Here is a 26,807-nt window from a genome sequence, read left to right as displayed (position 1 = left end):
TGAGATCTAACCTTGCTAATCAGTCTCCCATGGGGAACTTTGTCGAATGCCTTACTGAAGTCCATATAGATCACACCTACAGCTCTGCCCTCATCAATCTTCTTTGGTACTTCTTCAAAAAACGCAATCAAGTTTGTGAGACATGATTTCCCACGCACAAATCCACGTTGACTATCCCGAATCAGTCCTTGCCTTTCCAAATACATGTACATCCTGTCCCTCAGGATTCCCTCCAACAACTTGCCCACCCACCGAGGTCAGGCTTACCGATCTATAGTTCCCTGGCTTGTCTTTACTGCCTTTCTTAAACTGTGGCACCACGTTTGCCAACCTCCAGTCTTCCGGCACCTCACCTATGACTATTGATGATACAAATATCTCAGCAAGAGGCCCAGCAATCACTTCTCTAGCTTCCCACAGAGTTCTCAGGTACACCTGATCATATCCGGATGTAATGCATTATTCTCTGCCATTTCCATCACCTACAATCAGACTCCACCACCAGAGACATTATTTCCCTCCCCAACCCTATTTGTATTCTGCAGAGACCATTCCCTGCATGACTCCCTTGTTAGGTCCACGACCCCCATCAGCTCACCCTCCACACCTGGCACCTTTGCTCTTAACCACAAGAAGTGTAAAACCCGTGCCCATACTTTCCCCCTCACCTCTGTCCAAGGCCCCAAAGGATCTTTTCACATCCGGCAGAAATTTTCCTGCACATCCACCCACCTCATCTATGTGTCCATTGCTCTTGATATGGTCTTCTCCACATCCGTGAAACAGCACACCAACTCGCGGAGCATTTCAAGGAACATCTCTGGGACACACGCACCCAACAACCCCATCGCCCTGTGGCCGACCTCTTCAGCTCCCCCTCCCACTCCACCAAGGACATGTAAGTCATGGGCCTCCTACACTAACAAATCCAAGCCACCGAACGACTGGAGGAAGAACACCCCGTCTTCCGCCTTAGACCCCTCCAACCACAAAACATCTACGTCAACTTCACTAGTATCCAAATCTACCTTATCCCAGATTATCCCAGATCCAACTCTCCAACTTGGCACTGCCATCTTGACCTGTCCTGCCTGTCCATCTTCCTTCCTACCTATCTGCTCTAGCCTCCCCACCAACCTATCACAATCACCCTCCACCTGCATCCACCTATCGCCTTCCCAGCTACTTGCCCCCAAACCCCATTCCCACATTCCTATTTACCTCTCAGCCCCCTTCCCCCCACATTCCTGATAAAGGTCTTATGCCCAAAACATTGACTCTCCTGCTCCTCAAATGCTGCCTGACCTGCTGTGCTTTTCTAGCGCCATACTTTTCGACTCTGACTCTCCAGCATCTAGAGTCCTCAGTTTCCCCCAATAAGCTGACATAGCCATATTCAAGCACACCTTGCACACAACATCCCAAACAACACCATCCTATCCTGACCCTCCAGCAAGGCAGATGCAGCAGAGGTGGTGGCACAGTGGTATATAGTCAGGAGGCATTTGCCCCAAGGAGTCCTGAACATTGACTCCAACCCATTAAGTCTCATGGCATCAAGTCAAACATGGGCAAGGAAACCTCCGACTGATTATGCATACCATCCTCTCTCAGCTAATGAATCAGTGCTTCTCTATTTTGAACAACATTTTGAAGGAAGCACCGAGAGTAGCAAGGGTGCAAAATATACTGTGGGTAGAGGTCTACAATATCTACAATCAAGATTGGCTTGGCAGCATCACTACTGATTGAGCTGATCAGGTCCTAAAGGACATTGCTACAGGACTGGATCTGTGGCTGTTGATAAGGAAACTAACGAGGCAAAAAGCATACTTGAACTTATCATCACCAATCTGCCTGCTGCATATGCAGTTGTCCATGGAAGTGGTGGTGAGAGTGACCTCCACACGTTTGTTGAGAATATCCACCTTTTTATTGTGTGACACTATTCCCGTGCAAAAAGGGACAGACTTAGAACAGACAGAGCAATTCAATTCTATGGGATGCTGTGGGCCATCAGCGATGGCCAAATTGTACTCCAACACAATCTGCACCTTCATGGCCCACAAATTCCCCCCAATCAACCATTACAATAAAACCAGGGAACCAACCCTGGTTCAATGGAGAGTGCAGAAGGGCATACCAGGAGCAGCACCAGGCAGAACTAAAAGTGAGGTATCAACCTGAAGAAGTCAACAAATAGCCAGATAGCCATAAACAACAAGTGAAAGACACATCTAAGCTTTACAGTCCTGACACATCCTGTTATGAATGGTGGTGGACAATTAAACAACGCACTGGAGGAGGAGGTGTCATAAATATCCACATCCCCAATGATGGAAGAGCCCATCATGTCATTGCAAAAGATAAGACTGAAGCACTGACTGCAAGTCATGAGTGAATGATCCATCTCTGTCTCCTCCAATGGTCCCAGAATTACAGATATCAGTTTTCAGCCAATTTGATTCACTCTATGTGATGTCAAGAAACAGTTGGAGACATTGGATACTGAAAAGGCCATGGGCCCAGACAACATTCCAGCAATAATACTGAGGACTTGTGCACCAGAGCTTGCCAATCCCTAAGCCAAGCTGTTCCAGGGCATCTATAAGCCTGACATCTCTCTAATCATCCAGGCATGTCCCGTCCACACAAAGCAGGACATATCCAACCTGGCCAATTATCCCAACATCTTGATCATCAGTAAAGTAATGGAAGATATCATCAACAGTGTTATCAAAGAGCAGTTGCTCAGCAACAACCTGCTCATTGACACCTAGTTTGGGCTCCACCAGGGTCACTCTGCTCCTGACATCATTACAGCCTTTGTCCAAAGATGGACAAATAGGCTGAATTCCATAGGTGAGTTGAGAGTGACATTTGACCGAGTGCGGTATCAAGGAGCCCTAGCAAAACTGGAATCAGCAGGAAATCTCTCCACTGGTTGGAGTCATGCCAGGCACAAAGAAAGATGGTGTGGTTGTTGGGAGTCAATCATTGCAGCTCCAGGACATTTCTACAGGGGTTCTTAAGGGTAGTGTCCTATTCCAATCATCTTCAGCTACTTCATCAATGACCTTCCCTGCATGATAATGTTAGAAGTGGGCATGTTCATTGTACAGTCATCAATGTTCAGCATCATTTGTGACTCCCAGACACTGAAGCATTCCAGATCCCCTAATGCGACATTATCTAGACAACATGCAAATTTAAGTTGACAAGTAACAGTAATATTCATGCCAAATACTAGGCAATGACCATTTCCAAGAAGAGAACATTTATCATTGGCCCTTGATATTCACTGGTACTGAAACTTTCACTACCAAAATCCTGGAGTTCACCATTGACAGAAACTGAACTGAACTTGTCACATAAATACTGCGACTATGAAAACAGGAGCCAGGAGCCTTGCACTGAGTAACCCCCCTCCTTTCTTCACAAAGCCTGTACATCATCTACACGTCAGGAGTGCGATGGAATACTCCTAATTTGTCTGGATGGTTGCAACTCCAACAACACTCAAAAGTTCCTTTGTTCAAAGCCCTTTACAACAAATGATTAGATCTCTAGTTGGGAAGAATGGTCACTGGACCTGAAACATTAACTCTGAATTCTCTCATAGATGCTGCCAGACATGCTGAGATCTTCCAGCAATTTCTGTTTCTATTTTCCAAAATTCTGTAGATTGGGGAAAATTCCATTAGATTGGGAAATAGTGAATGCAATTCCTTTATTCAAAAGAGAACAGACGTAAAAAGCAGGAAACTACAATCCAGTTAGTTTAACATCTGAAATAGTTCAAAGCTATTATTAAAGACATTATAGAAGATCACTTAGTAAAATTCAAGATAATCGGGCAATGTAGATATTCTTTTGCAAAAGGGAAATCATGTTTAACCATGTTATTGGAGGTCTTCGAAGACGTAATATGTGTTGTGGTTAAAATTGAACTAGTGGAAGTATTATACTTAGATTTATAGCACATAGTTGATGAGGCACCACATCAAACGTTATTGTGGAAATATAAGCTCATGGTATTGGGTATGATATGGTTGTCTAATTTCCTGATGGCACAAAGGTAGGTAGCAAAGTAAACTGTAAAAAGAACATAATGAGGCTATAAATGGATACGGCAATATTAAGTGAGAGGGAAAACATCTGACAAATGAAATACAATGTGGGAAAATGTGAAATCATCCATTTTGGCAGAATCGTAGAATCCCTACAATGTGGAAGCAGGCCATTTGGTCTATCGGATCCATGCTGATCTTCCTAAGAGCATCCCACCCCAACCCACTCCCTTATCCTATCCCTGTAACCCTGCATTTCCCATGGCTAATCCATCCAGTCTGCATATCCCTGGGCAATTTAGCATGGCCAATCCAACCAATCTGCATATTTTTGGATTAAAATATGTGAATGGTAATTGATTGCAAAACTCTGAGATGAAGTGTAATCTGGGTAATCCAGTGCATGAATTGCAAAATGTTAGTATTCAGATGCAATAAATGATAACATTCTATTACCTTTCATAATTATTTGCTGTAAGGAGAATTTAATACAAAATAGTGAGGTTATGTTTCTGTTATACAGTGCATTGGTGAAACTACATTTGAAGTGCTGGATATTGCATTAGCCTCCTTATTTAAGAATGTAAAAGCTAATACATGGAGGCGGGGTTGGGGGGTGTGTTTGAGTGGTATTACCTTTTGAGGACAGTGTATATCAGCTAGGTTTGTACCTGCTGGAGTTTAGAAGAGTAAGGTGCAACACTTGAAATATAGGAATCTAAGGGATCTTGATAAGGTGCATGTGGAAAAGATATTTCTTACAGTGGGAGAATGAAAGGACAATATAGAACTACAGGTCACTATTTAATCATTCAAGATCGAGAACATTTTCTTTGTTGAGTACTTTGAATGTCTTCCTCAAACTGTGATAGAGGCAGCGTCTTTGAATATATTAAAAGCAGAGCTAGATCAATTCTTAATAAACAAAGGATGGTAGATCAACAGGGGTGAGCAGTGGTGGAGTGATCAGATCATCCAGGATTTATTGAATGATAAAGCAGGCTTGTGGGGCCCTGTGCTTTCTCCTGCTCCAACTTCAATGTGTGCCTCTCTAACCATTCTATAATATCCCCTTGTAGCATCTATGCCAACTTATGTCAGCCCATACCCCTAATCACCATCCTTTGCTCTTAAACTCTCATGCCAACTCACCTAACATCCAAATGGGCAGACCTCAGGACCCATGTTGAAATTAAATACAATAATGTTGTAAGTCTATGCTGACTTCATATTCTTAAAAAACACTTCTTCCCACCCTACCTCTTGCAAAAATGCCATCCCGTATTCCCAATTCCTCTGCCTCCGCCGTATCTGCTCCCAGGAGGACCAGTTCCACCACAGAACATACCAGATGCCTCCTTCTTTAGAGACCGCAATTTCCCTTCCCATGTGGTAAAAGATGCCCTCCAATGCATCTCGTCCACATCCCGCATCTCCGCCCTCAGACCCCACCCCTCCAACCGTAACAAGGACAGAATGCCCCTGGTGCTCACCTTCCACCCTACCAACCTTTGCATGAACCAAATCATCCGCCGACATTTCTGCCACCTCCAAAAAGACCCAAACACCAGGGATATATTTCCCTCCCTACCCTTTCCGCCTTCCACAAAGACCGTTCCCTCCGTGACTACCTGGTCAGGTCCACGTCCTCCTACAACCCACCCTCCCATCCTGGCACCTTCCCCTGCCACCGCAGGAACTGTAAAACCTGTGCCCACACCTCCTCCCTCACCTCTATCCAAGGCCCTAAAGGAGCCTTCCACATCCATCAAAGTTTTACCTGCACATCCACCAATATCATTTATTGTATCCGTTGCTCCAGATGCGGTCTCCTCTACAAATGGACTCATCCGCCCCGTAGTGATGCTGGGATAATTCCTTCTGATTGAAAAGTGTTCCTGCCAATCAAGTCTTTATACCAGATATCAACCAGCAAACAGAAGGAAAGACAGCACTCATTTTTGGACCGGAGGAGGGACACTGCAGAATTGGGGAAGTGTAAGGTTTGTTGTTGGGAGTTGGAACGGGGCCAGGATATTTTGGTGCAGTGCAGTTAGTCCCCACCCTCGGCCAGTGCTGCAGTGCATTGGCTCGGCTCTGACCATCTGCTTCTGGATTAGTGGTGCTGGAAGAGAACAGGCTCTTTGCTTTTATTCCTGATGAAGGGCTTTTGCCCGAAACGTCGATTTCGCTGCTCCTTGGATGCTGCCTGAACTGCTGTGCTCTTCCAGCACCACTAATCCAGAATCTGGTGTCCAGCATCTGCAGTCATTGTTTTTACCTCGTTGATTTTTTCCCTCCCAAAGGGTACCTGATCTCCCCCAAAGAGGTCCCTGGACCTACCCAAAAAGAAATTTTGCCTCTTCAAAAGGAGACTCTACCTCTCCAAAGAGCTCCAATAAGTTTAAACCTTCTCTTGCAAAGTATAAAATTCACAAACTGTGCTCCCACCAACAAAAAAATAGATCTGTTTGTTGGAGGTTGCATGTTTTCCCAGGGGTGGGATTCCACAATGGGGGCTTCAGTGATAAATTGACTAAGTTAGAGATGTTCTCCACCATTACAAAAATTCAGGCCAAAGTTACAAGTTTTCAGTGCAACATAGAAAGTGCACAGAGCACTTAACGAGCTTCATCTCTCAATTAACTAGAAATTTGAAAGGGAGCGGTCCCTTTACACAATGTGATAATTTACAACAAGCCTCCTTCACTATTTGACATATACAATTGGAATTCCTATAGCTCCACCTGCTATGACTGGTTTTATCACCCTCTGCTATTAAGGGCCAAAGCTATTTGCTTAACCTGTAAGCTTGATGCCCAAATAGCTATGCAGCACCCAGTACATAACATGTGAATTCACAAATAGGCCCAAGTTTGTCATTTTCAGTTCTGAAATACGTCCAATCTACCTCAAGATACCCTAGAATAGTCAGCTATCTCAAGAATTTGAGGAACAGGAAAAGCTAACTGCCACATTTTGCTACTATACAGTCATAAAATTATTCTCCATTAATAGGATACAGCTGTCTGGCTAAAACGATATTCTACAAATAAGTAATGAGGTATAATGAATTTCAGTGTTGGTGCAGTGCTGGATACATAACCCATACATCCTATTGACTGGTGGATCACAACAAGCAAAGATTATCCTAAAACAGCCTGTACTCTCAAAACGTGGAATATGGTGTTCAGCATTAAATGGTATTCCGCAATCACACAGCATTTACTGAACAATCCTGCGTGTGCTAAGAATTACAGTAAAAACCAGCTGAAGATTATCAATTCAGTTTGCAAGTTGGTTCATTCATGGGTGTGAGAGGGTACACATATTGAAATGCAGGGACTGGTCGTCTGCAGGAAAAGAATCTTGTCCATGGATTGTACCTTTTCAATTAAAACAAACCTTGTGTTTTCTATGACAACTCCTGGACCAAATGAGAGTCCCCTTGGTATCTCGTCGGCACCATGTTTCTCATGCCAATAAACAATTGTTTCCTTTGAAATTGCTGTGTCTGCCCTGATGAATCCAGGATGAAAACATTCGACAGCCTGTTCCTTTATCAGAAATACTGTATGACCAAGCAACTATTTACATGGTTTTAAATAGATCTGATACATATTATATAATTCCTTAATCATGAGATAATACCTACTTGTGAATTTCGGGAACATTTATCAGATATTTAATACTGTCTTTGTCATCATTTGCATATTTTTAATAAGTTCATTAATATATGATTTAACAAAAGGAATTAAGGACGTATTAGGTGATGCAGAGACAGATCTGATTTGTAAAGACCAACTTCTCTTTAATCTGTTTTACCACCAGTTTAACAGATGCATCACATCACAGCTTATCAAATGGTTCAGCAATTTTCGAGAGTTTTACTATATCCAGATGGAGAAATTCGCCCGGCAGGCTGTAAATGATGGCATAACCAACGCCAATGATCTAAAAGTCACCAGAGACACTGAACTTTACCGTGCTCTCAACATGCACTACAACAAAGCTAATGATTTTCAGGTCAGTCATTTACATTTACTTTGAAGATTTCTCTCTATCATGATATTGATATTTAGTAGACACTTGAACCCCATTTCACCATCCTGTGATCCACATATATCCACATAAATCCAGTAATTTATGGATAAAGCATGAAATACGTACTACAAAAGATCATTTGATGTCTCAGCAAAGAAGTCAGTCATTGTCCCATCAATGTGTACTGGTGTTTCCCCATTTGGATGCAATCAACTCTTATTTATTCATGAAATGAACCAAAGAACTTCAAATACTGGAGATGTGAAACACACAAACATAGAAATTGTTGGAGAAACTCAGTAGGTGTGTGAAGAGAAAATAAAATTAATGTTTCAAGTCCAGTGACACTTTTTCAGAACTGAGGTCACTGGACTAATCTTTACCTCTTCTCTCTGCTGATGCTGCTGAGTTTCTCCACCAATTTTTATTCTTGCTTATTCCTTTTATTTCTTTTTCAGGCACTTTGCTAGCACTCTTCCATAAAGACTATATTGATTTCGTATCAAGATCGAATTAAATTTAGTCTAAAGAAACATTTTTTCTAATCTCTTTTAAGATTATTTGAAATGTCTTAACATCTCACCAACTGGTATCACCATTTATCTTTATTAGACTTCAAATAATCTCAAAATTTAAATTAGATACCTCTTAATCTTCTCAGTCATGTATTCTCAAAATTTTCCATCACTATAGCCTCTCATTCCTGGTTACCTCTGAGTCAACTTATGTTGCACCATTTTGACTATTTTTAGACCAACCTGTAAATCGGGTGTTCAAAGCAGTGCATAATACAGCCTCCTCTGCTCCAAGGAAAACAAACCCAACCTTTCCAGTCTCTCATCGTAACTGAGACTTTTCATCCAAGTCAACATCCTGATGAATCTCCTCGGCACCCTCTCTTGTGCAATCACATCCTTCCAAAAATGTGGCGACCAAAGCTGCACATGGTATTCCATCTGTAGCCTATTTACAAGCCAGTTTTGGAGCCTGTTTGCCAACTTGCCTTGGATCCCATGGCCTGTCACCTTCTGGATGGGTCTTCTATGTGAGACCTTGTCAAAAGCCTTACTGACATCCATGTAAACCACACCAAGTGCACTACAGGCACACAATCCTTTGTCCAAAATCAGAAAAGCTCTGAAATCTTTTTCGTGGAGTGTGGAGTGCCATTTTGGCATGCAAACAGGTGACCCAACTCAAACCACATCACTCAGATGTGACGTAGCGGTGAGGCCCAGCACTGGCAGGCGCCAACTGCGTCTCACTGCTCATACTAGTCACATGTGCGTCTGCTGTTTAGGTATTTTTTTTTAAATTTCACTGTGAAAATGTCATTTATTCTGAAATTTGAAAAATTCTTAATTCTGAAAAACAACTGGCCCCAAGGATCTCAGATAAAGGATTCCATACCTGTACTTTCAACAATATATTTAGTCACTTTTTCAAAAGCTCAATCGAATTAGTTAGATAGGATCTCCCTATAACAAATCTGTGCTGAATACTCCTGGGTAATCCTTGCCTTTCCAACTATTGATTAATTCTCTTCTTCAGATTTTTTTTCCAATAATTTCCTGACCACTGATGTCAGACCAAATGATCTGCAGTTACCTGGCCTATCCTTGGTGCCTTTCTTAAATGGAGGAGAAAGTGAGGTCTGCAGATGCTGGAGATCAAAGTTGAAACTTTATTGCTGGAACAGCACAGCAGGTCAGGCAGCATTCAGGGAACAGGAGATTCGACGTTTCGGGCACAGGCCCTTCTTCAGGAATGAGCAGAGAGTGTTCAGCAGGAGAAGATAAAAGGTAGGGAGGAGGGACTTGGAGGAGGGGAGTTGGAAATGTGATAGGTAAGAGGTCAAGGTGAGGGTGATAGGTCGGAGTAGGATGGAGGCGGAGAGGTCAAGAAGAAGACTGCAGGTCAGGAAGGCGGTGCCGGGCTGGAAGGATCCGGCTGAGACAAGGTGGGGGGAGGGGGGATGAAGAAACTGGTGATCTATCACATTTCCAACTCCCCTCCTCCAAGTCCCTCCTCCCTACCTTTTATCTTCTCCTGCTGAACACTCTCTGCTCATTCCTGAAGAAGGGCCTGTGCCCGAAACGTCGAATCTCCTGTTCCCTGGATGCTGCCTGACCTGCTGTGCTGTTCCAGCAATAAAGTTTCAGCCTTTCTTAAATGAAGGAACTAGGTGAATGGGCAAGCTATTGTAGATGGATTTTGAAATAAGCCAGTGTGAGGTTATCCATTTCAGACTGAAAAAGATCAGGATGTTTTTATCAGGCACAAAGTTAAATGCAGTCGATGCCCAGCCAGATTTGAGGGTTCAAATGTAGAACTCTTTAAAATGCCACAACAGAGGCAAAAAATAGTCAAGAAGGCGAATAGAATACTGGCCTTCATATCTAAAGGGCTGGTGTATAAGGATACAAAGGTTATGCTGCAATGTATACAAAACCCTAGTTAGACCCCACTTCAAGTACAGTGAGCAGATATGGGCACCAAACTTTATGAAGAATGTTTTGGCCCATGGAGGGAGTTCAATGCATGTTTACAAGGATGATTCCTGGGGGTCAGGCAGTAAGTTATGAGAAGATCAGACAAATTAGGCCTTAATTCCCTGAAATTTAGAAGGTTAAGGGGTGATCTAATTGAGGTCTTCAAGATATTAACAGGGAAGTAGACAAAGATGAACAGCCTCTACTAGTTGAAGATTCTAGAACCAAGGGGCATTGTCTAAGAATTAGAGCCACGCCAGTCAGGAAAGCTGTTAGAAATCACTTTTACATGCATAGAGTTGCAGAGGTCTCTTCCTCAAATGGTGGTCGATGCTAATTTAATTGTTTAACTTGAATCAGAGAGAGAGAATTTTTTATTAAGCAAGGATATCAAGAGATACATCTCCTCTGCACAGCCGACGCCCCTCCCCCAAGTCCCTCCTCGCTACCTTTTATCTTAGCCTGCTGGACAAACTTTCCCCATTCCTGAAGAAGGGCTTATGCCCGAAACGTCGATTCTCCTGTTCCCTGGATGCTGCCTGACCTGCTGCGCTTTTCCAGCAACACATTTCCAGTTCTATCAAGAGATAAGGCAGGCATATGGTGTTAGGCCACAGATCTACTGAATAGCAGAGCAGGCTCAAGGGGCTGAATGGCCTATTCCTGTTCCAACGTTCCTAAATGTCTCTGCCAGCGCTCCAGCCATTTCTTCTCATAGTAACTTGGAATACAAACATCAGGTCCTGTGGATTAATGCACCTGAATCTCCAGTAAAACACCTGATATCTCTTCCTTATTTATCTTAGATTAGATTACATTAGATTAGATTAGATTACATTACAGTGTGGAAACAGGCCATTCGGCCAAACAAGTCCACACCGACCCACCGAAGCGCAACCCACCCATACCCATACCCCGACATTTACCCCTAACCCAACACTACGGGCAATTTAGCATGGTCAATTCACCTAACCTGCACATCTTTGTGACAGTGGGAGGAAACCGGAGCACCCGGAGGAAACCCATTTTCTAGAACCTCATCATCCCAATTGACATCCCCTACAATGTCTTTCCCCTCTGTGAATACAGATGAGGAGTATTCATTAAGACTTCACCCATGTCCACTGGCTCCATGCACAGGTTGCCCTTTGGTCGCTTTCCCTAATAATTCTCTTATTCTTAATAAATTATAAAAAGCCTTGTGGTTTTCCTTGATCCCATCTATCAAAGATATTTTTGGCGCCTCCTTAACCTCCTAATCTCCCTTTTAAGCAACCCCCTACATTCTCTGTACTGCGAAGGGCCTCCCCTCCTGTTATTAATACGCTGTACCTGAAATATGCTTTCTTCTTTTTCTTTATCAAACTCTCAATATCCCTTGACATTAACGAGTTTTGAGAAGATTTGTAGCTCAGGTTGAGGTTCTGGATGTAGGTTTGCTCACTGAGCTGGAAGGTTCCTTGACTAGGCAAAAGTGAGGACTGCAGATGCTGGAAACCAGAGTTTAGAACAGAGTGGTGCTGGAAAAGCACAGCAGGTCAGGCAGCATCCGAGGAGCAGGAAAATCGATGTTTCGGGCAAAAGCCCTTCATCAGGAATAGGAAGGTTCCTTGACATCTAGGTTCCCTCTACTAACTGCTTTTGCGTTTAAGAGGAACATGCTGGCCCTGAATTCTCACTATACTACTTTTAAAAGACTCCCAGCTTCCAAATATAGACTTACCTACAAGTAGTTGTCCCCAGTTAATGTTTGCCGGATTGTGCAGATTGTGTCTGATGTTCAAATCAAGCTTCTCCCAATTTAGCCACTTAACTTGTGCACTATCCTTATCCCTTTCCACTATGACTTTGAAACTTCAGAGTTTTGGTTACAGTTCTCAAAATGCGCGCCCAATGAAACTTCAACCACTTGACCAGCTTCATTCCATAGGATTAGCACTGCGCCATCTCCAGTAGCTCTGTCTGTGCACTGGCACAAAAAGCTCTCATGATGCACTTTAAAAATTCCACTTATTTAATCCTTTCACACTGAGGGGATGCCAATAGTGGTTAGCAAAGTTGAAGTTCCCTACAATTGTAACCCTGTTTCTCTCACACCTTTCTGTGACTTGGCTACATATCTCCTCTTCTATCTCCTTCTGATTGTTGGGAAGCCTATCCTATAATCCCAGCAAGGTAACTGCCCCTTTTTTGTTTCTGAGCTTATTTGAGTTTTTTTAATTTGACTGATTTATTTATTATCACTTTTTTTTTAACAAAATACAGTGAAATGTATTGTGTAGTTTGCCACTGTCTGGTGCCATCCTAAAATGCAGAAAAATAAACTAAAACATAGAATATAAAGGTGGAAAAATAAAGAACTTAAGAAAAAGTATTCAACTTTACAGTCCTTCTTGTCAAATGCTGCACCATGGGCCATGGTGGAGTCTTGAATGTTGCCTGGTATGGAGGAAAGGTCTTGTGATGAAAGGCTGAGGGACTTGAAGCTGTTTTTGTTAGAGAGAAGGTTAAGAGGTGACTTAATAGAGGCATACAAGATAATCAGAGGATTAAATAGGGTGGACAGTGCGAGTCTTTTTCCTCAGATGGTGATGGCTAGCATAGGGGGATCATAGCTTTAAATTGAGGGATGATAGGTATAGGATAGATGTCAGAGGTGGGTTCTTTACTCAGAGAATAGTAAGGGCGTGGAATGCCCCTCGCCAACATTAAAGGCATTTAAATGGTCATTGGATAAACATATGGTTGATAATGGAGTAGTGTAGGCTGGATGAGCTTTAGATTGGTTTAACAGTTTGGCGCCACATCGAGGGCTGAAGGGCCTGTAATGTTCTAGGCCCTGTGGGCCTAGTGGCCAGACACAAGTCCCCTTTACTGCGCTGTCACTGCTCAAACGAAAATTGCCACTCTTTGGCACCATCTTGCCTCTACTGACCCCCTCATCACTTTGAGTCCTCGCTAGACCTTGCCAATGCAGATGCTAAGGATGCTGCGGGGTGCCACACTGGCCCAAACTCTACTCTGCCACCGCCATGTGTCTGCTTCAGGCCCACCTCGTTGATACTGTTGGGTCTCATATTGGCCCCAAACTCTCCTCCACCACTGCTGCCTCCATGAATCTGCGTTGGGTGCAGATGTTGGCAGGAACCCAAACCGATGCTGCTGTCACGAGTCCATGCTGGGCTCAGTCACCACTACCGAAGCTGTCGCTGCGACTGAATTCTTCAACGAAAGATGGGTAAAATAAATAAAAGAAAAAAAGAAAAGAAACAAGAAAAACGGAGGAAAAAATAAGAACAAAGAGAAAAGCAAATGGAGTGGATGAGCCTCACCTCCATTTTACCAGAAGCTGTACTCAGATGGCCTCATCTGAAGACTCTTCTCGAACTTTCTCCCTCATTACTCCAATGGTGCTTTCCTTTATCAATAATGCAATGCCCCCACTTCTCTTACTTCTCCCTCGGTTGTGCCTGAAACTTCTATACCATGGAATGTTGAGCTGCCAGTCCTGTCTCTTGGTACAAAACCAAAGATCCCATTTGTCTTTTATCAGGCCTTATCTGCTCATGCATTTACCTTCATAAAGCTATGCATCAACACACTAAATTCCCTCTGCTGCTGTAATCCATTTGAGGTATATTTCCTTTCTCTGTTCTTGCTTCTACAGTATACAGTATATGAGTTCAGATTTCTCCAACATTGAATTGAATCTGCCAACAATCTGATTAACTTTGGTACTTAGCTATGCCTTCCTTTGTTTATGGAGTTGTTTTCCAGAGGAAATTATATTAATCAACGGTAGTTAACCATTTACTCTTCTGCAGATATTACATCAGACAATTGCATTTTTAAAAAATTCAATGACATTTATTCTCTATCCATAACTGTCCCTGAGAAGGTGTGGTGAATGGCTGCAGTTCACTTGGTGTAGGCAGACCCACAATATTGTTAGGGAGGGAATTCCAGGATTTTGACCCATGCACGTTGAATGAACAGTAATACATATATTCAAGAATAGTGAGTGGCTTGGAGAAATGCTTGCAGGTGGTGTCACAAGAGATCAGAGCTTGGTGCTTCATTGAGTGGCTGGTTTCACATGTATGATGTTGTTTAGTGACCGTTGGAAATCAGGCTCTATCCTGATGTGATGGCATAGAACATAACCACTTTCTCTAGTAGGCAGGCAAACTGATTCCCCTGCATCTACTCAGAGACCCACAAGCCATGATTTCTGATCTGTTAGCACAGTAAATCTCATTGCTTACATTGCTTTAGGTTGTGGTGTCAGGAGAGCTGGAGATCCATTTTCAAACATTCCAATTGATCTGAAATTGAATTAGGAGGTCAAACATTCTTTTTTAAAACAATTTCACAAATTTACCGTACCATGGTAAGAACTGATTTGTTTAATAATGTATTTCAGGGTGTAACGGTTCTTTGTTTTCCCTCTTCTGCCTTGCAATAGTTCTCAATCCCAAATCCCGTTATTAGGGGGCAGGTTCACTGTGTTATGGTGAATGATGATTGCTGCTCTTTGGTTCAGGCCTAGTAGGTATCCAGCATCAATCTAATAATGATTTTCCTATTCCTTTTCAATTCTTCCTTCTGCCTCCATGGGAGACATCTGAACAGAAGTCTTCTCTAAACAGTACAGTTTAACTCAAGATCTGTTGTTTGTAGATTAACTTCACTTTGTGGTGCTATAATTACTCCTCAAACAAACATCATCTCCTTGACATCCCTTAGCCAGGGAAGCCTGAAGGGTTTCTAACAGGTAAGCCACACTTTTTGGCAGACAAACACCAGAATATCCATCCTCTCCTCATCACTTCACAAATCAACCCTCAATGAGTCATTGATGTCCACAGCACAAAAGAAGTCCCTTCAGTCCATCGCATCTGTGCCAGATATAAACAACCGCCTGACTATTCTAATCCAATTTTCCAGCACTTGGCCTCCAACCTTGTATGTTTTGGCATCACAAGTGCACTTCTAAATACTTAAATGTTATGAGGATTATATCAAGGTTATACCTCCAATATCAATGTATCTTCCCTCTCCCAAATCCCATACTATCCTTATTATTTCCAGTGATGAGAATGACTTTTGATGTGTTTCTCTTTGATGTCAAGTCCATTGTGGGTAACTCACCATGATATACTCATCAAGCAAAGTGTGGGAATCGGAAGTCACGCGATCACACTAAAACAACTCAGGATTAAGTAATCCGCACGCTTGAGTGAGGCTGAAACTAGCATTGGCTCAGGATCCTGAGAAATGATTGTGTGCATTCTTACAGTGGGAAGGTTGCAGGGAGAGATTAACAGTGTTTGCTTTATCTCAACGCTAAGACATTCCATTCCAAGGCACTGGGTGCAAAACTGGATTCCATAGTACCAGTTGTTTGGACGCTGTGGGTGATGGTTGGGGACTAAAATGGTATGGAATGAGCATTCATATACTTTTGCCATGAATCATGCTCGGTGAGGGATCGTAGTATGGTGTAGCTAATTGCCTCTTGATATGCAGAGCAGAATGTCTTCATAAGTGAGTGTACAAACCTGGTGAATTTAACACACTGGTTAATGTTTTCTTGCAACTTAGCACAGCTCAGCTCATATTAAATAGCAGGAAGGATTCCCCTACTACTTCATTATCAAGAGTATTTAAAGGAGGTTATCAGCTATATGCAGGTTAATATGCAGAATAATTTCTTCTGTCTGTTGCTGCAACCATATATGTTTGGCATTCTCTACAATTCATCCAAACTACAACAGTCTGCAGCAAAGGAGTGGCATTGCAGGTAGTGGCTTCTGACTTTTTCCTGGCCACAAGACTTATCCAGCAAAATGTTCAGGGAGGAATTCTCCAGCTGCACTTTCCTGATGCACAATGTGTGAGACAGTTGTGTTTTAATAAAGAAGCTCTCGCTTAAATTTGCTACTTACTGTAGTAACAACTGTAACCTCTGACTACAGCAAGGATTACATAGTCAGTGAAAGTGATGATGGTAATGAACATTTATCTGGCTGGGGATCCTTCCACATTAGAACTGGTGATTCTTGTATCATGTTTCTGTTTTCCATCCACTGTTGTGTAAGGGACAGTCACTGAGGCTGTCATCTATTCAAGGAGCATGAACTATATTTAAATCGATGTAGCAGTTTTGGCTCATTTGGTTGCACTCCTGGCTCTGAGTCAGAAAATTTTAGGTTCAAGTCCCAGACAAGATTCTTGACCATAAAGACATTTTAGTGCAATACTGACAGAGTGCTGGGCTGTTGTCAGTGCCTTCTTTCAGATGAGATATTCAGATGTCGATCTTCTCAGGTGAATGTAAAAGACATCACGGTGTTCTTTTGACGTAGAGCAGGGAAGATGTTATGAGTGAACTGCCCAATGGTTAACTCTTAAGTAACACAGCAACAAGCACAGACTATTGCATTATTTTCACAGGATCTTGCTATGTGTAAATTGGCTGTCATATTGCTCACATCATAACAGCTCAGTGATTAGATCTGAAAGAACTTAACTGTCTACCAAGTGCCTTGGGATGTGTCTTGAAGTAGTGCACAAGTGTGTAAACAATGTTGGAAAGGATGGGCTCCATAATTTGTACAAGCTCCCGTACGAGGTTAGTGTTTAATACTTCAATATCTCTTGATATTGAATACTGTACAGGCTTTTTGGCATAAACCAATCATTTCATTGTACACAAATAAATCCATCAGCCTTCTTCTGTTGGCTGCATCATCTGAATCTGCTCAGCTTTGTGGCATCTCAGTATCTAGTAAGGTGGCATCTGCATCAGCCTTCCTCCCCCAGCTGCACTGCACTCACACTCTGTGTCTCACCACTTGCAGGTCCCATCTCTAATCTCTCTCAATCAGTGTCAGTATCTGAGCTGGAGACAATGAGTGTGAAACTTGATGAGTCCTGTGTCTTCATCATCACTCTTTCATTGGTGTTCCTCCAGATTATAGTTCTCAGGTAGTGAAAGGAGAAAGGCACAGGGCTAGATTTGTGGTGAAGGGAGCAGGAAATTAAGAAGTGCATGCTTACACTTTCTGCAGATTGTAAATCAGGAGAGATAGTGAGAAATTGGATTTCTGAAGAAATGTTAGATACACAGTGACTGTCATATTGGGTTGCAGCAGTTCCACTGGATATGGGTACATTTTAGTAATTGCCAAAAGTATTTCCCTACCTTTCCCTACCTCTTGGAAATTAGGACCTGCAGGCGTAACTGTCTCCTTTTGAACATTTCCGACTACCTCTGGTGATGCCTATGTGCATCACCTTACCCTGGAAGTTTGTCAGTGAGTACTATGCAACCAGTTTTGATAATGTGGTTGAACAGTTAGTTGGCAGTGCGAGATGTGGATGTGAGCCTTGCAATAGTAGAAAGTGCGTGAAGATGAGGTGAAGCTCTGAATCTTGGTGAGGAGTCCTGATGGATAAAGATTGCTGGTAGATCAATGATGTTTATTTAATTCATTATCAGGATATGAGTATTGTTGGCAAGGCTAGGACCATGTGGAGTAGGTACATTCACAGTTCTGTTAGGGAAGATGGAGCAGGATTTTGACACAATAGGGATATAATTCAATGTCAGGATGGTCTGTGAATTGAAGGAGAACCTACAAGAGGTTTGGTGAACTGAACATTTTCTAAGTCTAGTGATACAGTTGGATGGAGCATAGCAGTTGAAGGTGAATACACTGATTTTGTTTACTGATATGACATCCCTAAACTTCTTGTTAGCACTGTATCCAAGTCCTTACAGCTTGAGGCTTGGTATTGACCGTCATGACTATCTTCTCCGACTGTCTTTTGACCATATTTCTGGAGAGCACCTTGCAGACACAGTTCATAAGTTCATAAGATGTAAGATAATTAGGCCATTCAGCCCAATGAGTCTGCTCTGCCATTCAATCATGGCTGATATGCTCTTCACCCCACTCTTTTCTCTCCTCCTTTCCATAAAACCTCCAGTGCAGCACCTAAAAACCTTGAAGCCTGCTCTCTTTCAATCCTCACTGTTTCACAGGAAAGATTAATTCTCAGCACCAGGCAGATTTAGTTCCCTATTTAAACATGAGGCTAATTTTTAAAAGTTTGAAGGTCTTATGGTTGATGCACTGATGCATTGAGCCAACCAATAGTCTGGTTAACAATGACTACAGGTAGACATCTTTTAAGTGAGCAGGCAGCTTAGTGAGCTGTCTACATTTCAAATATGACACATTTCACGTATTATACATTACATACATTATGATCATTATACTGACTGTTGAGCTATTCAATTCAGTCCTCACTAACATTTACAGCAACACATATATTGGAGGGTGGAGATGTCACAGTAGGGATTTAGAACCCTGTCTCAGACATGATACAAAGGAAAACTGCTGAAAATGTAAAGAAGATCAATTGTCAGTCAAGAAAATTAGCCTTCTGGATGAAATCTTTGATGATCAGAAAAGTGGGACCTAGGACCATAGCATATGCATCAGCCTGTCTTTCCTCTTTCAGACGTTAACTTGTTATATATTTCCAACACATATTCATTTTGTTTAGATTGCCAACATTTGCGATTTACATTTCATCTCATGTGTATTTTATGCAGGAGGTCTCTGGCAGAAAATATCGGTGCCACATTCTTGTGTTGTGTTCCTTAATACAGAATGACTACTCTCATGGTGGACTGATAAAATCTCAAACAGGTTTACTTAAAAAAAACACTGACAACTTGCAGCTACACACCAACTGACATACACATCCTTAGTTTGACATGCAGTTACTTGGACTCCTTATGGCTGCTAGTCATATGTTCATTTTGGATCACCAGCATAGATCTTAAAGCAGTAACACAGAATTCTCTTTACTTTCATAGTAAAATTTCACACAGTAGAATAAAAATACATGTACAATAGGTAGTTGCAAAACTATTTACACAGACATAAGAACTGTATAATGCATCAGTTTAACAGTATAAGGGTCTGAATAAGCAGGTTTAACAAACTTTACAGGTTTTGTAATAGAATAACCTTCTGGAATTTTTAACTTAGTTGCTCCCCACGTGCATGTGAGTTGATTTTCTTGTGTGTCATTATTGATGATTGTTGGCATGGTAATCTTTGACACCTTCATTATCCAATCATATCTTTATGGGTCAGTTGGCTTCAGTTTCCTTTAAGTGTTGCTCCATTAGGTTGTCTAACTTGATAGGATCTAAGCTCACTATACACTTGGAATGCCACCTTCTGTCCTGTATGCAGATTAGGTAGTTCAATACCTGCATGCTAGTCATGGTGGCTCGGCACGGTGGCTCACAGCACCAGGGTCCCAGGTTTGATTCCAGCCTCGGGCAATTGTCTGTGTGGAGTTTGCACATTCTCTCCGTGTCTGCATGGGTTTCCTCTGGGTGCTCCGGTTTCCTCCCACAGTCCAAAGATGTGCAGGTCAGGTGAATTGGCCATGTTAAATTGCCCATAGTGTTAGGTGCATTAGTCAGAGGGAAATGGGTCTGGGTGTGTTGCCCTTCAGAGGGTCGGTGTGGACTTGTTGGGCTGAAGGGCCTGCTTCCACACTGTAGGGAATCTAATCTGATCATCTTCATTCCTCCTTGTTTTTCAATGAGTTTGTCGTATATTGCTGAGAATTTGGAAAGGTTATGGCTCCTGATTCCTGATGAAATGTCGACTCTCCTGCTCCTCGGATGCTGCCTGACCTGCTGTGCTTTTGACTCTGATCTCCAGCGTCTGCAGTCCTCGCTTTCTCCTCCTTAATGTGAAGATCCTGTTTTGTCACCCTCCACTTCGTGATAAGTGCTTTAATACACAAACCATTTACCCACATGGTTTATGGCACAATTATCGCACGTCAATAAAGGAACTGCCTGTATTCTGTGGCCTGTTATTAGATATGATCTATTCAGATAAACTGAATAGACTGTAATATTCAGTCACGGATGCATTTGAAAATTCCTTTAACGGTCTCAGAATTGAAAATGTGAAAAGTAGTTGGAGAGCAGTAGAAAACTGTTGCCATATATGATGAGGAAAGCAATTTTGATCCGACGGACTGATGGAATCTAGTGAGTGTGTGCAGATTCTTTGTTTTGTTATGGATGGTGACTCTAGCATGCCCTCACCATTTTCTCAATGTCATTGCTGATCCCTGGCCAATATACAGTACCCCATATCAAGCCTCTTGGTTGCTTAAAGTCCATATGTTCTTCTTGTAGTGGTAACAATATGTCCTGGAAAACACTTCTTCCTCTTTAAAATTTATGTCTCTTGGCATACCTAGTTTATTTTTGTACGGTCAAAAGCATCTTTTCGCATCTCTTTTATTATATTAGGCCATCCTTCATAGAATCATAGAATCCCTACATTGTGGAAATAGGTCATTCAGCCCAACAAGCCTACACTGACCCTTTGAAGAGTAACCCATTCCCCTATCGTTATTAGTCTACATATAGCCCTGACTATGCACCTAACTTACACATCCCTGAACACTATGGGCAATTTAGCATGGCCAATTCACTTAACCTGCACATCTTTGGATTGTGGGAGGAAACCAGAGCGCTCGGAGGAAACCCACGCAGACACGGGGAGAATGTGCAAACTCCACAAGAATGGGATCGAACCTGGGGCCCTGGTGCTGTGAGGCAGTCGTACTTCCTCCTCTGGTGATTCCCCAAAGTGCCTTGAGTGATGGCTCATTAGCTGTTTTGCCCAAGTTGTTTGCACTTGCATGGACTGACATTTATCAAATCGACTTTAAGCATATAGAATCATAGAAACCCTACAGTGTGGAAGCAGGCCATTCGGCCCATTGAGTCCACACTGACAGTCCAAAGAGCATCCCACACAGACCCACCCTCTCCTTACCCATTAAACCTTTATTCCCCATGGCTAATCCACCTAGTCTGCACATCCCTGTATACTGTGGGGCAATTTAGCATGGCCAATTCACCTAACCTGCACATCTTTGGACTGTGGGAGGAAACTGGAGCATCCAAAGGAAACACACACAGACATGGGGAGAATGTGTAAACTCCACCTAGACAGTTGACCAAGTCTGGAATCAAACCCGGATTCCTGGCACAGTGAGGCAGCAATGCTAACCACTGAACCACTGTGCTGCCCCTGACATCTTCTACTTTGATATCCATACTGTCTACTTCTATGAAATTCTGTGTTCTTATTTGGATTTGCTAACCTGCTCTGAGTGGCTGGGGTAACCATTTTGGTATCAGCCTTAGAGTCATCTTTACAACATGGAAAGTGATAACTTGCAATTACAAAGCAACTTAGGTACACATCCTTAATCTAGCTTTGTACTACCTGGAGTCCTCTAGCTGCTGGTCATGTGATTTCATCTTGGACCTTGACTCAATGGTCAGTGCTAACAACATTAATATAATTAAAACCATGATGTGGCATTGAGACCCCTGTTTGTGCCCTGTTACCATCTCCCCACATATACCTCCCTGTGCAGACAAAGAGCTTCAATCATGAGGCTGCGATGTTGTATCTTTTGCTTATGGCTGGATATGGAGGAATCATCGGAATATTGCTGTACCTGACTTCAGCAGAAATATATAGAGATATCTAAGTGGTGTGAATTAGGGAAACATTTTTTTCAAGTCTGGCCTTATTCCTATCATATCCAGCAGTTAGCCAGTGTGTTATGTTAAATATTTTATATCTCGATCAATGAAGGGATGATGCCAGATTCTATGTGAATAACAGATTTTACTTGGATGCTATAAATGTCTATTTCATGCTGCAGCTCTGACTTCCATTTCCTTCTCCAACTTGTTTTTTTTCTAAGTCCACACCCAGGCTTAAGCCAACAAGCACAGTGATCAGCAATAGTAAACAGACTCACTAACACACAGAATAATTGACCATCGTATGCTGAGATCAGATTATTTTATCAACACACTATATAAAGGATAGAGGTTTGCTATCTGCTTCCTGTACAATGCAGTACCCCAAAGTGCTTGCATTATCTTGCTGGTGCAGTCATATTGGCAATTTCCTGTGAATGGATCATATGTCTGTGTTCACTCTCTCAGCTAGGATAGTGGGGTAGGAGGTCAAAAGGATAAGCAAGTGATTTTTATTTCCTGAGTCTTTCCATTCCCATAGCTCATACAGGCAACCATTTTTCATGAAAATGCCTCAGTAGCAAGTTCTGGCCAAATATTTGACTACATATATCATCACAATTATAATTCTGTTCTCCACAATATCTAAACAGACCTCCAGTACCAGTCACTGGATAGTAACCAGAAACAGAAATACTTTTCCCCATTTTCCCCACTCCTTAGCTTAGCGAACTAACAACAACTACTTGTATTTCTATAAAGCATTTAGCATCATAAAATGCCCAATGGTGCTTTATGGGGAGCATTATTAAACACAATTTGACACTAACCTACATTAGGAAATATTAGGATAAGTGACTAAAAACTTGGTCAAAAAGTTGGGCTTTAAGGTACATCTGAAAGGTGGAGAGAGGGAAGGAGTCATGGGAGAGAAATAGGGAGGGTATTTCAGCGCTTATGGTCCAAATGGCTGAAGGAGCAGCCACCAATCGTGGAGAATGAAAATTGCTGATGTTCAGGTGGAATTTTTTCTTCATTCATGGGAATGTGGGCATCACTAGTCAGACCAGTATTTATTGCCCATCCCTAATTGCCCAGAGACAATCCCACATTGCTGTGGGTCTGGAGTCATGGTTTTAATTATATTAATGCTGTTAGCGCTGACCATTGAGTTAAGGTCCAAAATGAAATCACATAAGCAGCAGCTATGAGGACTCCAAGCAGTACAAAGCTAGATTAAGGATGTGTAGGCCAGAACAGGTAAGGATGGCAGTTTCCTTCCCTAAAGGACATGAATGAACCAGACGAGTTTTTCCGACAATCAACAGTGGATTCATGGTCATCATTTGACTCTTAATTCCAGATATTTAATGAATTCAATTGTCCCCAGAATATTACCAGGGTCGCTGGATTAACACTCTAGCAATAATAGCACAAGACCATCATTTCCACTTGCCTCCACCATACTGTCAGGCAGTACATTCCAGATCCTAACCCCTTGTTGCATGAAACGCTTTTCCTAATACCACCTTTGCTTCGAAATCTTTGCCCCATCCCCAATCCTTCTTTTGATGAGGACAATTTATCCCTATTACTGTGTCGAGACCTCACATGATTTTGAATATTTCAATCAGATCTTCTGTCGGCTGCCTTATCTCTGAGGAAAATATTCTCCACTTCTCTAATTTATCTTCATCATCAATAGACTCTAAGACACAGAAGCAGAAGTAGGTCCACTGGCCCATTGAGTCTGCTGTGCCATTCAATGGGATCATTTGCAGATCTGATAATCTTCAAATCCACTTTCCTGCCTTTTCCACATAACCCTTGATTCCCTTGCTGATTAAAAATGTCAACCTCAGCCTTGAATAAATGAACAATCCAACTTCAAAAACCCTCCGTAGATTCTCTGGTAAAGAATTCCACAGATTCACTACCCTCTGACAAAAGAAATTCCTCTTCATCTCTGATTTAAATGGGAAACCGCTACTTTGAGATTATACTTTCTCGTCCTAGAAGGGGAAGCAATCTCTCAGTATCAACAATGTCAAGCCCCTTAAGAATCTTGTGTGTTTCACAGTCATAGAGCTGTACAGTACAGAAACAGATCCTTTGGTTTAACTCGTCCATGCTAGCCAGATATCTGAAGTTAATCTAGTTTCATCTGCCAGCATTTGGTCCATATCGTCTAAACCTTTCCTAATCATATACACATCCAGATGCCTTTTTAATTTTGTAATTGTACCAGCCACCACTTCCTCTGGCAGATTATTTCATACAAGCACCATCCTCTGCATGAAAACGTTGCCCCTAAGATTCCTTTTAAATCTTTCCCCTCGCACCTTAAACTTATGCCCTCTAGCTTTGGACTCCCCTACCCTGGTGAAAAGAGCTTGACTATTCACCCAATCCACACCTCTCATGATTTTAAGAGGGCTATAAGGTCACCCTTCAGCCTCCGACACTCCAAGGAAAATTCAGCCTCTCCCTATAGCTCAAACTCTCCAATCCTGACAACATACTTGTAAATCTTTTCTGAACCCTTTTGAGTTTAACAACATCTTTCCCATAGCAGGGTGACCAGAATTGAATGCAGTATTCCAAAAGTAGCCGAACCCACGTCCTATACAGCCTCAACATGACCACCTAACTGCTACATTCAATGCCCTGACCAATAAAGGCAAGCATACCAAACACCTTCTTCACATCCTGTTTACTTGCGACTCCACTTTCAAGGAATTATAAACCTGCACTCCAAGGTCTCTTTGTTCAGCAACACTCCCCAGGACTTTACCATTAAGTGTGGAAGTCCTGCCCTGATTTACCCTACCAAAATGTAGCACCTCACATTTATCTAAATTAAACTCTATCTGCTACTCCTCATCCCAACAGCCCATCTGATCAAGGTTCCGCTGTACTCTGAGATAAACACCTTGGTTGTCCACTGTACCACTAATTTTCGTGTCATCTGCAAACTTACTAATTGTACCTCCTATATTCACATCCAAATCATTTATATAAATGACAAAAATCAGTGGACCCAGCACGAATCCTTGCGGCACAACTCTAGTCATAGGTCTTCAGTCTGAAAAGCAACCCTCCACCACCATCCTCTGTCTCCCACCTTTGTTTCAATAAGGTTTACTCTCATTCTTGTAAATTCCAATAAGTACAGGTCCAACCTACTGAACTAGGAGAAAGTGAGGACTGCAGATGCTGGAGAGTCAGAGTTAAAAAGTGTGGTGCTGGAAAAGCACAGCAGGTCAGGCAGCATCCGAGGAGCAGGAGAGTCAACGTTTCGGGCATTAACCCTTTATCAGAAATTCCTGATGAAATGTTGACTTTCCAGCGCCAGACTTTTTGACTCAACCTCATGAACTGTCCATATAAAAATATTTTATACCCAAGATCAAGCTGGGTAATCTGGTTAGTATGGATGAGTTGGACTGAAGGGTTTGTTTCTGTAATGGGGTTCTAGTTTAAAGTGGTGCTGGAAAAGCACAGCAGTTCAGGCAGCATCCGAGGAGCAGGAAAATCGATGTTTCGGGCAAAAGCCCTTCATCGGGAATAGAGTTCTAGATTAGAGTGGTGCTGGAAAAGCACAGTTCAGGTAGCATCCGAGGAGCAGGAAAATTGACATTTCGGGCAAAAGCTTTTGCCCGAAACGTCGATTTTCCTGTTCCTCGGATGCTGCCTGAACTGCTGTACTTTTTCAGCACCACTCTAATCAAGAATCTAGTTTCCAGCATCTGCAGTCCTTGTTTTCACCTGTTTCTGTAATGTATAACTCTATGCCTCTATGATCCTTCTCTGGATTATCTCCAATGCCAGTACATTTTTTTATAGATTAGAGAAGCAAAACAGATTACAGTATTCTAGGAGTGGGCTAACTAGTGGGCTTGTATAATTTTTGCAATACTTTCCTGATTTTATACATCATATGATTTGAAATAAAGCCCATTCCATTCCATTTCTACTTATTATGGTTGAACATACTGTATATACTTGTGTAAAAGTATTTTTTAGACTATTTTTAAGGATAAATTTATGCAGTTGACTATTACATGGATACTACTTTTGAGGGACTGAAATTCATGCTACATTCCAAGATATTGTATCATTAACAGAAGTCTAATTGATCGCTAAATGAATAAAGAAATAAAACACAATGAATTACAGTAATTGCTGCTATACAGTCTTCTCTGCAGCTTCAATAATTTTCAGTTCAAACATTGCTGCATATTTATTGTTTTTTCTGGACAAAATGACAAATCATATAATTGTGAGCTACACACAAAGGGAGATTGTCACCTGACTGACCTGATGCGTCTTAAACTTTCGTGCCATTTCCCTCCGTTTTCTCTTGTCTACTGTTGTTTTTGTTTTTTCGAACTAACGTTTTACACCTTTCAGATAAAAAAAGTTATCAGACTTTTCACTCTCATACAGTCTCACTGATCATTGTAGCTGTAACATTTACGGACAGGATAATACCTTGACTCTCAAATGTTCAACTGTTATCAGTGAAGAACTAGGGTCAATTGTCACGCGACATATATGGAAAATTCCAGATTGTTTTGA

The 26,807-nt window shown here is 42.0% G+C and overlaps 1 protein-coding gene across 4 annotated transcripts in view; it reads left to right on the top strand.

The window, feature by feature from the left end:
* The window catches only part of LOC122553399 (prospero homeobox protein 1-like), a 67,662-nt gene that overhangs the window by 37,035 nt on the left and 3,820 nt on the right, over window positions 1-26,807 (top strand). For all 4 annotated transcript variants that reach the window (XM_043697117.1, XM_043697116.1, XM_043697119.1 and 1 more), the window contains exon 4: window positions 7,902-8,096. In XM_043697117.1, the coding sequence (XP_043553052.1) occupies window positions 7,902-8,096 (195 nt within the window). The remainder of the gene's footprint in view (window positions 1-7,901; window positions 8,097-26,807) is intronic.

Source organism: Chiloscyllium plagiosum, chromosome 10 (assembly GCF_004010195.1).
Source record: "Chiloscyllium plagiosum isolate BGI_BamShark_2017 chromosome 10, ASM401019v2, whole genome shotgun sequence".
NCBI lineage: Eukaryota > Metazoa > Chordata > Chondrichthyes > Orectolobiformes > Hemiscylliidae > Chiloscyllium > Chiloscyllium plagiosum.
Note: the sequence above shows the minus strand (reverse complement) of the source record. Positions and strands in the feature narration are given on the sequence as shown.